The sequence below is a fragment of the Setaria viridis genome, chromosome 2, assembly GCF_005286985.2.
Source record: "Setaria viridis chromosome 2, Setaria_viridis_v4.0, whole genome shotgun sequence".
Classification (NCBI taxonomy): Eukaryota; Viridiplantae; Streptophyta; class Magnoliopsida; order Poales; family Poaceae; genus Setaria; species Setaria viridis.
In genome coordinates, this window is record NC_048264.2 from 302,237 (window position 1) to 315,718 (window position 13,482).

At 56.1% G+C, this 13,482-nt stretch overlaps 2 protein-coding genes across 2 annotated transcripts; both read right to left on the reverse strand.

Moving 5' to 3' along the window:
- Positions 1 to 70: 70 nt before the first annotated feature.
- LOC117843801 (dirigent protein 1) lies at positions 71 to 1,204 on the reverse strand. The gene has a single exon (XM_034724516.2). The coding sequence runs from the start codon at positions 1,011 to 1,013 to the stop codon at positions 321 to 323; it is 693 nt and encodes a 230-aa protein (XP_034580407.1). The 5' UTR covers positions 1,014 to 1,204; the 3' UTR covers positions 71 to 320.
- Positions 1,205 to 1,484: 280 nt separating this feature from the next.
- On the reverse strand, positions 1,485 to 2,452 carry LOC117843802 (dirigent protein 1). The gene has a single exon (XM_034724517.2). The coding sequence runs from the start codon at positions 2,241 to 2,243 to the stop codon at positions 1,608 to 1,610; it is 636 nt and encodes a 211-aa protein (XP_034580408.1). The 5' UTR covers positions 2,244 to 2,452; the 3' UTR covers positions 1,485 to 1,607.
- Between the last annotated feature and the right edge of the window lie 11,030 nt (positions 2,453 to 13,482).

Here is a 13,482-nt window from a genome sequence, read left to right on the forward strand (position 1 = left end):
GGAACATTAATAGTTGTTCTTCCATTTTCTATTTTTTTTTTGGAACAAGTACTCGTGATGAACATTAATCTAAGAATGCAAAGAAAGCAAGAAAGCCTCATCAGTAAAAAGTAGAAGCCACATCGTAGATCGATGGAGTAGAGTGTGGGGGCAAAGGAAAGAAATGAAAAGCGGAAACCCATGATGCAACCACATGCAGTAGAACGAATCTGCACCCCCACTACGTGCGTACACCGACATCTCACCAAACTTTTCCACTCTGTCAGTGTCCGCCGGCCTGCTCTGTGCTCTCCACCACCACACATCGCCTATCAGCTTTCTCACCAAACCCAGGATCCAACCACCGCAACCACGACGGCGGCGACGACCCACCCGCCGCCGGTCGTCCTCGCACCACCCGAGCTCGCCTTCGTCCCCGACGACCCGGACGGGGAGCCGCCGCCGCCGCCGACGGGCGAGGCGGGCGCGTCGGCGTCGATGGTGCCGTTGCCGCCGCCCGTGGTGAGGTACACGTCGAGCTTGACGGTGGCGTCGGCGCCGCTCATGCTGGACGTCTTCCAGAGCACGTACCCGCTGGCCATCCTGAACTTTCCCGTGCCTCCCACGACGGCGAGCTCCCTGACGTCGGCGTCCGTGTCGTCCCGCCCCAGCACGGCGATGGTGCTGCCGTTGTGGTCCCCCGAGGTGAGCAGCAGGTTGGCGCACACCATCAGCGCCGCGCCCGACTGCGATGACAGCATGTAGATGCCCTGCATCCGCCCCACCGCGGCCGACGACGGCGACGAGGCCTCGGTCAGCGCGTCGTCCACCACGGTGGTGTCGCCGAAGGCCATGCCCAGCGCAGGGGCCGTCGTCGACCCGGGGCCCTTGATCACCTTCACCGCCGTCGGGTTGCTGCCCGACACGATGTCGTGCATGAAGAAGCTCAGGTGCGTCGTCGTGCCGTCGTCGGCCGCCTCTGCCGCCAACAACACGGAGAGGAGGAGGAGGAGGAGGACGGCCTTGGCAGCCATGGTGGATGGATGGGTGGGTGTTCTTTTGGGTGGGTGGTTTGTGATGTGCGGCAGATCTGTTACACTTGTATATGGCGATCCACGGAGCTGCAGCTGCAGGTGGTGGTTGGGCTGAGGAGATGGAATAGGAGGAGATGATGACGTAACCAAAGTGTTTAGTTGTTCACCAGCTGACCTACTGCTATGACAGAGATAGAGGGGTTGGTGAGCATGATTAACAAAATGTTGTTAATAAAGGACGCCGACCTGCCAGTTTTGCGTGCTTTGGGCGCTACCTCCATCGGCATCCACACATGCATGCGAGTTGCGACCACCTTTTGCTCCTTGCTTTTCCAAGAACACATTTTCTTTGGATTTATTTCCTTTTTTCAGAGGTCCACTACATCACCACCATTGGCTGAGTTAGTACGTTACATAATTGTCAACTGAGACATCGCCATGCTTTTGACAGATGTTTTGACAGGTTGAACGAAAGCGAGCAAGCCCATGCCCAGGCGTCAGAAGAATAAGCATATGAGCATCACATCCCAACCAACGGACAAGAAACTGTACACATCGACATGCTACCAAGCTCTGACATACCGCACCACCAAACTAAACGTAGGATCCAACCACCGCAACAACAACGGCGACAAACACCGCACTGACCCACCCTCCAACCCGCACGGCGGCGGACGACGACGAGGAGTCGATGGTGGCGCCGCCGCCCGTGGTGACGTACACGTCGAGCTCGACGGTGGCGTCGGGCCCATTCATGCTGTTGGTCTTCCACAGCACGTACCCCGTGGCCATCCTGAACCTCCCCGTGCCGCCGACGACGGCGAGCTCCCTCACGTCCGCCGCGATGTCGTCGCGGCCCATCACCGCGACGGTGCTGCCGTTGTAGCCCCCCGCCGTCAGCAGCAGGTTGGCGCACACCGTCAGCACGGCGCCCCCTGACTGCGACGTCATCATGTAGAAGCCCTGCGCGCGGCCGACGGCGGCGGAGGAGGACGAGGGATCCTCGGTGAGGGCATCGTCGATGACGGTCGTGTCCCCGAACGCCAGGCCCGGGACGGCGGAGGGGCCCTTGATCACCTGCACCGCCGTCGGGTTGCTTCCCGTCAGGATGTCGTGCATGAACAAGTGCAGGTGCGTGGTGGTGCCGCCGTCAGCCGCCAGGACGGCCGCCGGCGACGACATCGGAGCGAGGAGGAAGAGGAGGACGGCGGCAGCGAGGGAGGGAGCCATAGGTGCTCTGCCTTGATGAATGGATGCAACATTACTGGCAGCTAGAAGGTGATGGTCAGGTTTTTGTAAAGTCGATCGAGCGATGAGACGAGATGACGAATTGACGATAGTAGTAGTAGGTCCATTTCGAGAGGTCACGATCCATTTTAGGTGAAAAAGGAACGCATCGTATCTGTCTATTAGTAAAACATTCCATGATTCGGCTTTGCCAAGTCCAAGTCCGATCCTGGCTTCAGCATCAGGACACAGCCATTCGCCTTCGTTTTCGCCTGGTCTTCTGGTCGGTTCTTCAAAAGCAGTTGGGAAATGGTAAAAGGAGACCTCATGGGGGCTGTCAACTACTTCTTTGAGCAACATTTCAAACTGCGGATCAGGGGCTTGTGGCGCATGGCCAATGCGGTGGAAATGGCAGATTTTGTTCTCCTATGGGATGAAGTGCAACAACTTAAGCTATCAGATGAACGTTGCATGGAAAGCTTTTGCGGAAGGAAAACATAATTTTTTCACAAAATCCTTACTGCTGATAAACTTCTCATCAGAAATTGGCCCTGTGATCAAGTCTGTGCTTTGTGTGATCAAGATAATGAGACAGCACCGCACATATGTTTGAACTGCTACTTTGCTAAAGAAGTATGGCTCAAAGTCAAAGACTGGACTGGATTGCCGATCCTGCTAGCTGCCTGTCGAAGAGGAGCTGTCCTTTGAAGAGTGTGGCGGAACCGCCCAACTTAAGCTGGTTTAAGTGCGCCTAATCGCTGTCGGAACATCAATTATTCGAAACGCACCTAAAACAGCATAAGTCCGGTAGTCCGTCGAGTGTCTCTAGGACTCCTCGAAGGATCCATGGCGTGTCTCATAACCATACATCAGGATAATATCCGCGATGGGATAATATCAACAAACATTACATTTTTACATACATAATTAAGAGGTACGAGTTATTACAGGACATAAGTTGAAACAAACTTAGTGATGCAGTGTTAGACAAGTTCTAAGATTAAACATAAATAGTTCAGGAGAAGATGCGTAGGTAACTTTCTCTAGGGTATTGTAAGACTCAAGTCAATACCCTAGGGCTTCAGGGTCTCCTCCTCTGTAGCCTCCTGTGGAGCTTCTGAAAGATAACCACAAGGGGAAAACCCTGAGTACGGGGTACTCAGCAAGTCTTACCCGACTAACCAATATAATAGTTTTTCTTTGGAATGCATGTCAGCCTTTGGGTGTGCTTGGTTGACACAATTTTTGCCGAAAAAGCTTACTACGAGTAAGGCCTTAGTTTTATCTTTTATTTGAGTTAAGTCATTACCTAACCATTCTAAATGATAACAGAAGCAAAAGCAATCATAGCTGTTAAATCATACATTACTTGACAACAGAAGATTTTATATTGCATGAATTAATACTACGATGCTCAACAGTGATCAAGTGCATTCATAACCGAGAATTGCGGCGATCCGGATCTAATTACATCCTGCAGGAGAGTACCCTGATCACCAGCATTATACGACTGTCCAGGTCGTACCTAACAACCTCTCGATTAGCAAAGTCAATGATTAGGAATACGACAACCCGGACCCAGGGATGCACCCTCACATGGGACCCCACGTCTGGCCCGATCTCCATGTGAGTTTCAGGCTACACCCCTGCCAATCTCCAGCACGTCAAGCGCGGGTACGAAGCATTCCTGATCATAGAATTTACTAATCTACTGGGCTTTACTGGTCCCATACCCAGTAAGTGATCAGAGGCTTATCACTTGATCAACAGTTAAGACACGAATCGGGCCTTAACCAGATTAATCTAGCAGACAGAACTACATCTCTAGCTTCTGTCCGTTTTCACTTTTCAAACTATCCTTCATAAGCAACATGTATGACTTAAGAGTTTTCCTTAAGGTTGGTAAACCAAGCATGTAAGCAAGTAAGCAATTCTAGACTTGGGTAGTTTCTAAGGTTTGAACAAGTGGCAAAGATGTCCTTAAATCAAGGCATGATCATACACAAGAATAGGTTTCAATCAACTCCTAGACTTAGTGCATACATATAGCAATTAACCTACAACTAGTCACATGAAATAACGACTCCAAAATAGATAGGTATAAATGCACCGGGGCTTGCCTTGTTCGCTAAAAAGATTAGTAGATTCTGACGGATTAGCTTCACAGGGAACGAACTCAAACACTTCTTCGGATTCCAAAGGTCCTTCTGAAAATTCCCAAAAATCTCCTTCTGGTGCTTCTAGTTCTACGGCATATATACATGCAGGGGGTTAGAATGCAAAATTTTTGAATAACAGACTATACAACTTTCCTTCATGATAAAGTTGCAAGCCAACAAGGACCATACGACTTATCATGATAAAGTTGCAATTCAAACACATAAAAATCTAAAAAGATTAACTTACACTTTTATTTTTCTTATTTAACCCTCCTTATAGCTTTTTCTTTTAATTTTAGAAAAAGTGGTAATTATTTCCTAACTTGAAAATCTAATTTCCTATGGGTTAAGAATTATTTGTGATTAATAAAGTGTTATTCATATTTTATACATTTTATAATTATTAAGTATTTATTTAATTACCTTAAAAGGAAGGCATTAAATAAATACCCGAATTTTTATTATTTTCCTAGGGTATAAAAATTTTAATGCATAAAGGAAAATAAAACAAGCCTAACAAAATTGGTTTCACTAATTTTGGACACTCCTACAAATTTGTGTGATTAAAATGGTGTAAAACGGTTTTAAACGAATTATTTCGCTAAAGGAAATCTAATTTTTTCCCGAAAATTACTCAGAAAACTTTTCTTACTCACCCACTTTCTACCCTCTCTCACGAACGCTGGGCCCCATGGCGTGGACCCCACTCTTCCTATTTCTTCTACCCGCCGGCCTTATCTCCTCTCCCCGACGGGCCCCGCGGGCCGATTTCCTTTTTCTTTCTTCCTCTGCAGCCCAACACCGGCCCAACGGCCCTTTTTCTTTTTCCTCTTTTCTATCACGACTCCGGCCTGCTTCACTGGGCTTGCACGACACGCCGGCCCTTTTTCTTTTTCCTCTTTTCTTTTTCCGGCCGACCGCGCGCGCGCGTCACTGGGCCTCAAGGGCGCGACCCAGCAACCGACCGCGCTCGGCCTGCCTGCTCCTGCTGTGCCTCCTTTCTCTTCACTGACGCGCGGGCCCCGGCTCCAGCGTCTTCTCCTACCTCCCGCCAAAACACACCCGTGACAGGGGGCAGCGCGGCTCGCCGGCCGGCGCCCTCCCGGCGGCGGGACTAGGTCGTGACATCATCTCTACACCTATACGGCCCCGCACGCGGCAACAGCTCCCCGGGAGATGGCCAGAGCCATCCCCTCCACGGCGATGGGCGGCGACTCCCTCGGCCGGCCGTGGCTACTTACGACATCGACACAACCGACTCAAACATCTACCCCTACACCATCCTAGGATCCTAAGGACTCGACTACAACTACTCAAGAAGGAAGAGAGATAGCGCAAGGTGGTTCTCACCGTGAGCGGACGGCGCGACGGCGGCGGACAGAAGCGGCGGCGAACACGGTTACTCTGGCATGGATATGGGACAACGACTGATCTGGGGTGTAGCTGGGGTGTCTGTGGAGGAGTGGACGAGAGGAATCAACGGGAGGTGAGATGTGGCGGCGGAATTTGCTCGGCGGGGGTGCTTTGACAGAGGAGAGCGGGCGGCGGTAAAAAGGGAGACGGTGAAACGGCGGCGCGGGAGCAGTAAGTATTCAAGCGATTCACCCCACGCATGGACGACACCGTGGCCTACCCGTAGGCTTGCGTGGTGAGGAGGTGGCCTAGCTAGTCGCTCTAGCGGTCGACCGACGACGGCGGCGGCGACACGTCTGGGTGCTCAGTCACCGCCCGTGATCTTCAGAGCTTCTCCGCGGCTAATTCCCAATCCAACGGTGCACAGATGCTTTAACCAAAGTGGCAGATAAACTCGAGCTCTCCAACTTTTATTTTGGCTTCGGCTCGAGATAAACATCAAATAGGATCGAATTTGGATTTGTTTCTCGGTTTATTCTGAAATTCAACTGAAACTGTCATTCAGTTTCGTCAGTCACCGACAGTGTCACTGATCTCACTTGGTGACTTGATTTAGTGGTCCAATCCTTCTTCCCACAGTCCAATTTCTTCTCAATTGTGTTCTATAATGTTCCAATGTTCCATTTTGCTCATGAACAAGTACCCCTCTTTATCTACATTTCTTTGAATTTAAGTCCAAAGTTGATGTTGTGCTGCTGTTCACACTTAGTCGTTTTTCAGAGTTTCAGTTGACTGTGACAATGTGCTGACTTTGAGCTCGAGTTTGACTTCCTTCCTGTTACTGATCCTGGCCAACAATACCCAAATCTTGTAGTCCAAGGTTCATACTTCAATATGGTATAGTTGTCCTGGTGCACTTAGTTGCAAAATTCTCCAGAAATTAATTTTGAAAACAGACTCTGCTGCTGTTTTTCTGGACTGCTGTTTTCGGACGGTGAACAGGAACCATCATTTCTCTTTTTCTTTTCTCTGGTTCCTTTGAGATATTTTGCACTAATTCACTTCCAAAATTTTAATCTCTCAGTTCCAAATAATCTTACACTTGTACTCCATATGTTTGACAAATTTTTTGAATTTGATCTTTTTGACCGAATTTGATCTTTTTGCCAATTTCTTTTCTTTTTCTTTTGGATTTCTTTCTAATTTCTCATAGTTACTTTAATACCTCAAATGGCAATTATTACAAAGAGTGCTCTTTTTTTTTAAAAAAAGAACATAATTGCTGCATTCGGCCGGATAAGATCATGCTCAAATTGGTGGATTGGGCCATAATGGCATCAAGTGGGGGCCGTCGCATCATTCAAAAGCAGAGTAGGAATCTAAAGGTTGGCCTTGTTTACTTCACCCCTGTCGTTGTCAAGATTTACGGATCAAGACTTAGACTAGTAAATTTCTTTTATGCGCGTAAAGCCTCAGGTGGTGGCGTGGGAGACACGGATTAGACTGGTTCGGGCAAAGAAAGCCCTACGTCCAGTATCGAGGATGCTCGTATAGCCCACGCGGGGTTCTGTAGTAGGGGTTACAGATCGACGAGAGAGGGACTGGTCCCAAGTCTCTTTGTGCTTGTGCTCTCAGGGAGCGTACTAGTGAGCTGTGGCTTGTGGGAGAAGAAGCCGATCCCCCCTCCGACCCTGGGTTCCTCCTTTTATATCGCAAGGGGGGTGGCCGGAGTTACAGCTGGGATCGGGCGAAGAGGACCGTAAAATGTAAACGTAGTACGGTAAAAAATACGGCAGGAAGGAGGAGCAAGTTCCTAGGCGCCCGACGCCTCCGTCGGCCTCTGGCGAGCGCCGGCGTGCATGCCGGAGGGGGAGGCGGCCGTGTGCCAACTGTCGTCGCTCCCTATAGATAGCTCCTTCGGCATTCGTAGGCGTCGGGTCATGATGAAGGCGTGTCGTCGTTATCCTGGTGTCTGTTGGAGAGGACGGTGGATGCTACCGCTCTGAAGACGGCCCCTGGGGAGAGGGCGTCACATCCTTGCTGCCGGGTGCGCGGGACCCGAGGGCGTGCGGGGCCCGAGGACAGGCCGGTCTCTCCTTCGCTCCGGCCGGCGCAGGCCATGAGTACCCTGCGGCGAATGGGAGTGAGCCGCCTGCACTGTAGCTTGCACAGTGTGGTCGTGCATGGGTACTTGCGGCGGGTTGCGTGAGGAGCGCGGTCATCCTTCCCTCTGCCAGGCCTGCGGCGCATTTATGGCGAAGCCGATGGGGGGACCCACAGGATTTTGTTTATCTTGCCCACCTGGTCCGCATCCGAGGGGAAACCTGCCATGGGTGCCCTAGCGAGCCCAACCCCTGTGCTTGGGGTCGGACGAGGCAGAACCTTGTGGCGAGGGGTCGGGTGCCTCTGACCCTGGGGCCGCAGTCGGACGAGGCGGAAGCCTTGTGGAGGGAGGTCGGGTGTTCCCGACCCTGAGGCCGCGGTCGGGCGAGGCGAAGTTTTGATTACACTTAGGTGGGCCCGGGCCTTCGCGTCTGCTCCTTTAAGCGGTATTTTAGGGGATCGTTAAAGTGCTCCTCCGGAGGCTTCTTTGGCTGTTTCGCCGCAGGCTCTGTTTTATGGCGCGCTTGTTTTATCCCAGCTTGGCCGGGGAACCTGCGAATTGTGACCACACGCGTGGCCGTTGGTTGCGATGCTGGCCCCGGAGGCTAGGTCGACTTTTGATCGTTGTCCCTCAAGCGTCCGTTCGCTAGGACGGAGGGGTTGAGCCGGGCCACGTTATCCTCGTTGAACGAACCGTGATGCTCGTTTGAGCTACGAACGGGTAGGTTCGAGTGGAGTCCCGGTCCCCGTTCGGGGGGGTTCGGCTCGGGCCAAGCTGGTGGCGCACTCCAATTTCCCGCTGGCCAGTTCATATAGTTCCCGGATCCGTTCGGCCGGATCTGGGGGCTCGTTGCCTTTCCCCGTGGAAAAACCATGAACTTTATACCGGACGGGACTCGAACGTGAGGTCGGGACGCCCTTGGCTTTCGCTCGCCTGGGTGTTGGCCGCTAGCAGACCCGTCCCTTCTCACCCCTTGCTCGGGGGATGTCCTGAGGCAGCTGTCGAACCCGTGTCGGGCCAACTTTCGAACCTCTGGACCGTAATGGGCCGTAGGAGCGTTTTCAGCCCCGTATCCCTTTCTTACCTCCCTGTGGGCCTTGGGCCGGAACGGAGCGGTCGTCGCGTTTGGGCCAAACGTGGGGGACGTCGTGGGCGTGCCATCCGGGTGGTGGAGTTATGGGGAGCGCCGTCCCGCGAATCGAGGAGGATAGGATGTTTTCGCGGCCGAGCGTGCGCGCGGTTTTCGAAAAGGAAACGGGTGTGGCAGGGGCGTACCTGGCTCTGCATTTATAGCGGCAGGGGCGTCGATTTGGCTTCTCCGGTACCTTTCCTATAAAAACGGGAGCCCGCCGCGCCGGTTCCACTCGCCTTCTGCATTCGAGCCTTCTTGCCTTCCAGCCTCACGCTTAGTTCATCCGCGCCTGCTTCGTTTCCTTCGCTCCAAGCCGCGCCCTTTCTTCCCATTTCCGTCGATCTCCCCCCTCCTCCGGCGATGGGTTCCTGGGGGATCTCCCATTTCACCTCCTCGCGCGCCGAGGGCCTGGTGCGGAAGGGCCTCCTCTGCGAGAGGACGGCGGCGGGCGAGTGGGAATTGCCGGGGCTGGAGCAAGTTCCGACGCCTCCCTCCGGCTATGTCGTCTCCTTCGCTCACTTCCATGAGCGGGGGTTCGCTTCTCCCCCGAGTCGCTTCTTCCGCGGGCTCCTCCACTACTATGGGCTCGAGCTCCAGCACCTCAACCCAAACGGGATCCAGCACATTGCGGCGTTCGTCGCACTGTGCGACGGATTCCTGGGCATCGAGCCCCACTTCTCGCTGTGGAAATACTTTTTCACAGTGAGTTTGTACCAGAAGATGGGGAAAGCTGGGAGTCAGCAGCGGTCGCCTCCGGTGCCGATCGGGTGCGCCGGGATCCACCTTCGTCATACTCGCTCTAAGGAGTACATGGTGATGAAGACCTCGGCGTCCCACAAGGGGTGGCACAACCAGTGGTTCTATGTGAAGAACTACCCGAACTCCCCCCTGCCGGCTTTCACCGGCCGTACCATCGACGCGGCGCCGGATGTGTGGGCATACGGGCTGGTGGAAAAGGAGAAGAAGCGGTTCTTCGACCTGCTGCAGGCCATCGAGCGGCTGAAGAGGAACGGGCTCACCGGCGCCGGGGTCATCGGAGCGTACCATGCCCGACGGGTGGCGCCGCTGATGCTCCGGATCCGGCCGCTTGCCGCCATGACCCCCGACGCGCCGACCGAGGGCACCGCCTTGGCGACGGGCGCGCTCGCCGCCTTCGAGATCCGGCAACGGATTCGGGAGGCGCTGGAGGACAAGGACGTCGAGTACCCGATTCCCGGGCACCCGCCGATGCGCCCGGACGCGGGCTTCATAGACCTGGTAAGGAGTTGAGGCGTCATCCTCCTTTCTTTGTATCCTGCGATTGACATTCTGATGTGGAGCTGTTTGCGTTTGTAGGGCCTACTAACCCGGGTCGTGGACTCGCTTCCGCCGGTGCCGGAAGATGCTGAGCGACGAACGCGTGCCGAGGCGCAGAAGCGCCGTAAGGACAAGGAGACGGCGAAGAAGCGGAAGAAGGCCGCCAAGGAGTTCCAGCGGCGGCAGAGGGGGTCGGTTGTGTCCGATGACGACGACGATGACGACGACGACGACGATGATGAAGAGGATGAAGATGAGGAAGATGATGAAGATGAGGAGCTGATTTCCTCCCTCCGACCGGGCGCCCTAACCATTCGGGAGGCACCCCCGCGGACGGCCGCGGGAGGTGAAGCGGGGGAGGCGTCCGCCCAGGCTTCAGCTCTACCAGGCCCTGGGGCTGCGCCTCAGGGGCCAGCACAGCGCGTCCCCCAGGAGTTGGCGCGGGACGCCCCCCAAGGGTCGGCGCAGGGCGTCTCCCAGTAGCGGGCGCGGGACGCTTCCCAGGGGTCGGCAAGGGGTGCCCCCCAGGGGTCGACACGGAGCGCCCCTCGGGGGTCTTCGAAGCCTGACCCCGCCGCAGCTCCGGAGCCGGCATGGGGCGCTCCCCAGGAGTCCGCTCAGGGCGCTCCTCGGGGGTCCGTGGAGCCTACCTCCACCGCCGTGCCTGCTACCGGAGAGCAGCAAAGCGGCGACAAGCGGCCGCTGCCGGATGCCCCGGGGTCGGCGTCGGGCTCCAAGTCGAAGCGCGCGCGCCACCCTTGTGCTTCAGGGACGTAAGTTGGCCTTCCTTGCACCTCGTTCCTCTACTCTTCTTTCATCCATTTCTGCTGACGTCCGTTCGTTGATGTGCAGCGCTGTTCCCCGTGGCCTTACCCTGCAGCTGGCGCCTAAGAAGGCGCTACGGTTGTCGTCCTCCTCCGGGGGGCGGACCGCGGTCCCGCCCTCGGCGAGCGGCGGGGTCCCTTGTGAGGCCGCGGACCCCTCCGCGGAGGTGGCCCCTGTGGTGGCGGCCGGCGGAGCGACGGCAGCGTCAGTCGCGGGAGGGGGATCGGACCCCACTCTGCCTTCGGTCCCCCCCGGTCGCCCCTACAGTGCAGGGCGCGATCCTCCCTGGTTCTCAGGCCGGGGAGGTGATCAACCTCGACGCCGACGAGGCAGAGGGGACGGCGGTGACGGGAGGTAGGGCGGAAGCCCCCGCAGCCGTGGCGGGATCAGAGGTGGAGGGAACGCCTGCTCCCGAAAGCGCTGCGGTGGCAGAGGCAATGGTGACGGAGGCAGGGACCTCCGCCCCAATCACCCCCGTGGGAGTGGCTCCGGCGGCGGCGGCGGAGGGGCCCGCTGGGATACCGCTGGCGGCCTCGGCGGCGACGAGCGTGCAGGTGTCGGGGCCGTCGGTAGGCCCGGCGGCTTCTAGTGCAATGGTGCCGGCCTTGACGGCAGCGTCAGGGTCGGCCCCTGCCTCGGCCTCGGCTCCCTCCGTTCCCAGGGCGTGGAGGGGGTCCGTCCTTCGCTGGTCATCCCGCGATGACCCGCCGAGGCATCTCTTCACGCTGGACGCCGCCGCTGAGTGGCACAAGTGGCAGGCGGTGCAGGGTGGCCTCGCCCACGTCCAGGCGGCTCTGTCTTTGGCGTTGGGGGTTCTGGGTAACACCGTCCTCCCTGGCAGCCAGGTATGTTGCTCCTACTGTTGGTGATCAACACCTCCCTTTTCCTTTTTTCCCTAACGGCACGTTGCTTTGCAGGCTCTCCAAGAGGGCAGTCGGGGGAAATCTGATTTCCTCCGGCGGCAGCAGGGTCTCTGGGAGCGCTTCAACGCCGAGAGGGAGCGTACCAGGGACCTGTCCCTGCAAGCCGACGCCGCCCAGGGGGTCATTCGTGACTTGCAAGGGCGTGAGGGGGCGGCGTTGGAGGAGGCGCGGCGAGCGGAGGCCAAGCTCCAAGCCATCATCGAGAAAGCCCACCTCGACTACGAGGAGTTCCAGGCTGTCGCTGAGAGGGCCCGCCGCGACGTCGAGGAGCTTCAAGCTGCCGCTGAGAGGGCCCGCCGTGACGCCGGGGAGCTTGCACAGCTGAGGGGGGAGCGTGAAGCCCTTAGCGCGGAGACTGGTCACCTTCGCTCGCAAGTGCAGGGACTTCAGTCCGCCGTGTCTCGAGGAGCCGACCGGGAGCGCGAGTTGAAGGCCTGGGCCGACGGTGAGGTTTTTTCCGTCCCCGCGTTCCCGTGTCATTTGTGTTCTGTTTTTTGACCTGGTGGGCCTTTTTGGATGGTTCCTGCAGGCGAAATCGCCAAGTTGCAGGGTTTGCTCGACGCGGAGCGCTGCGAGCACGGCGTCCTGCGAGATGCGGTCCGCGTCGTCTGCGACGACTTTGGCGTAGTTCCGGAGGAGGGGTCGAGCTCTCTGCCGGCTCGTGTCCTCGGGGTACGCCGTCGGCGTCACGAGATCGCCGTGGACGCGCTTCACATCGGCGTGCGGCGAGCCTTCGGGGTCTTCGGCTCCCATTATTCTGGCATCAACTTTGCCAGGATGAGTGAAGGGTACGCCACCGGTTACACCGAAGCTGAGCTGGACGGGATTGATGCAGCGGTGTCCGCGCCGGCGGAGGCCCTCGCGAAGCTCCTGGAAGATGAAGTCGTCCCTCCTGCCGACCCCTCGTCAAGTTAACTGTACCGGACTTGTGCCCAAAAATGTAATTATGTCAGTCTTGAACTCGTTTTGCGATGGCCATCCGGGCCTGTTCTATGACTTCATTTGTGCGAAAGATCCCGATCTCCTTTGCCGTTCCTTTGGGCTCGAAAGCTTAGAATGCGTTGTCGGGTGTGTCAGTAAGTTTTGATGAGCGAAGGTGCCGTAGCCGCTGGGGCGTAGGTTTTTTCGCAGTCCGATCAAACTTGCCTGAGCACCGTTCATGCATCCTTCTCTTTTTTGCACCCAGAAGTCTAGACAGGGAGTGTTCGGTTTGAAAAAGAAAAAACGTTTCTTTTAGATGGCGCCAAGCGGCTGGGGTCGGGACCCCTGATAGCCCCCGAGGGGTATGCGGTCTTGGAGCAAGGCCAGGGTCGGATACCCCTGAGCTTAAAGGAAAAGGCCTGAACCGAGGCGGCTCAGGGTTTCTTTTTTTTTGCAGAAGAATAAAACTGGTAGCCCCCGAGGGGTATACGGCCCTGGAACGAGGCCAGGGTCGGATGCCCCTGAGCTT

Coding starts and splice junctions, on each gene's coding strand:
- LOC117843801 (XM_034724516.2), bottom strand. CDS start 1,013: ATGGCTGCCAAGGCCGTCCTCCTCCTCCTCCTCCTCTCCGTGTTGTTG.
- LOC117843802 (XM_034724517.2), bottom strand. CDS start 2,243: ATGGCTCCCTCCCTCGCTGCCGCCGTCCTCCTCTTCCTCCTCGCTCCG.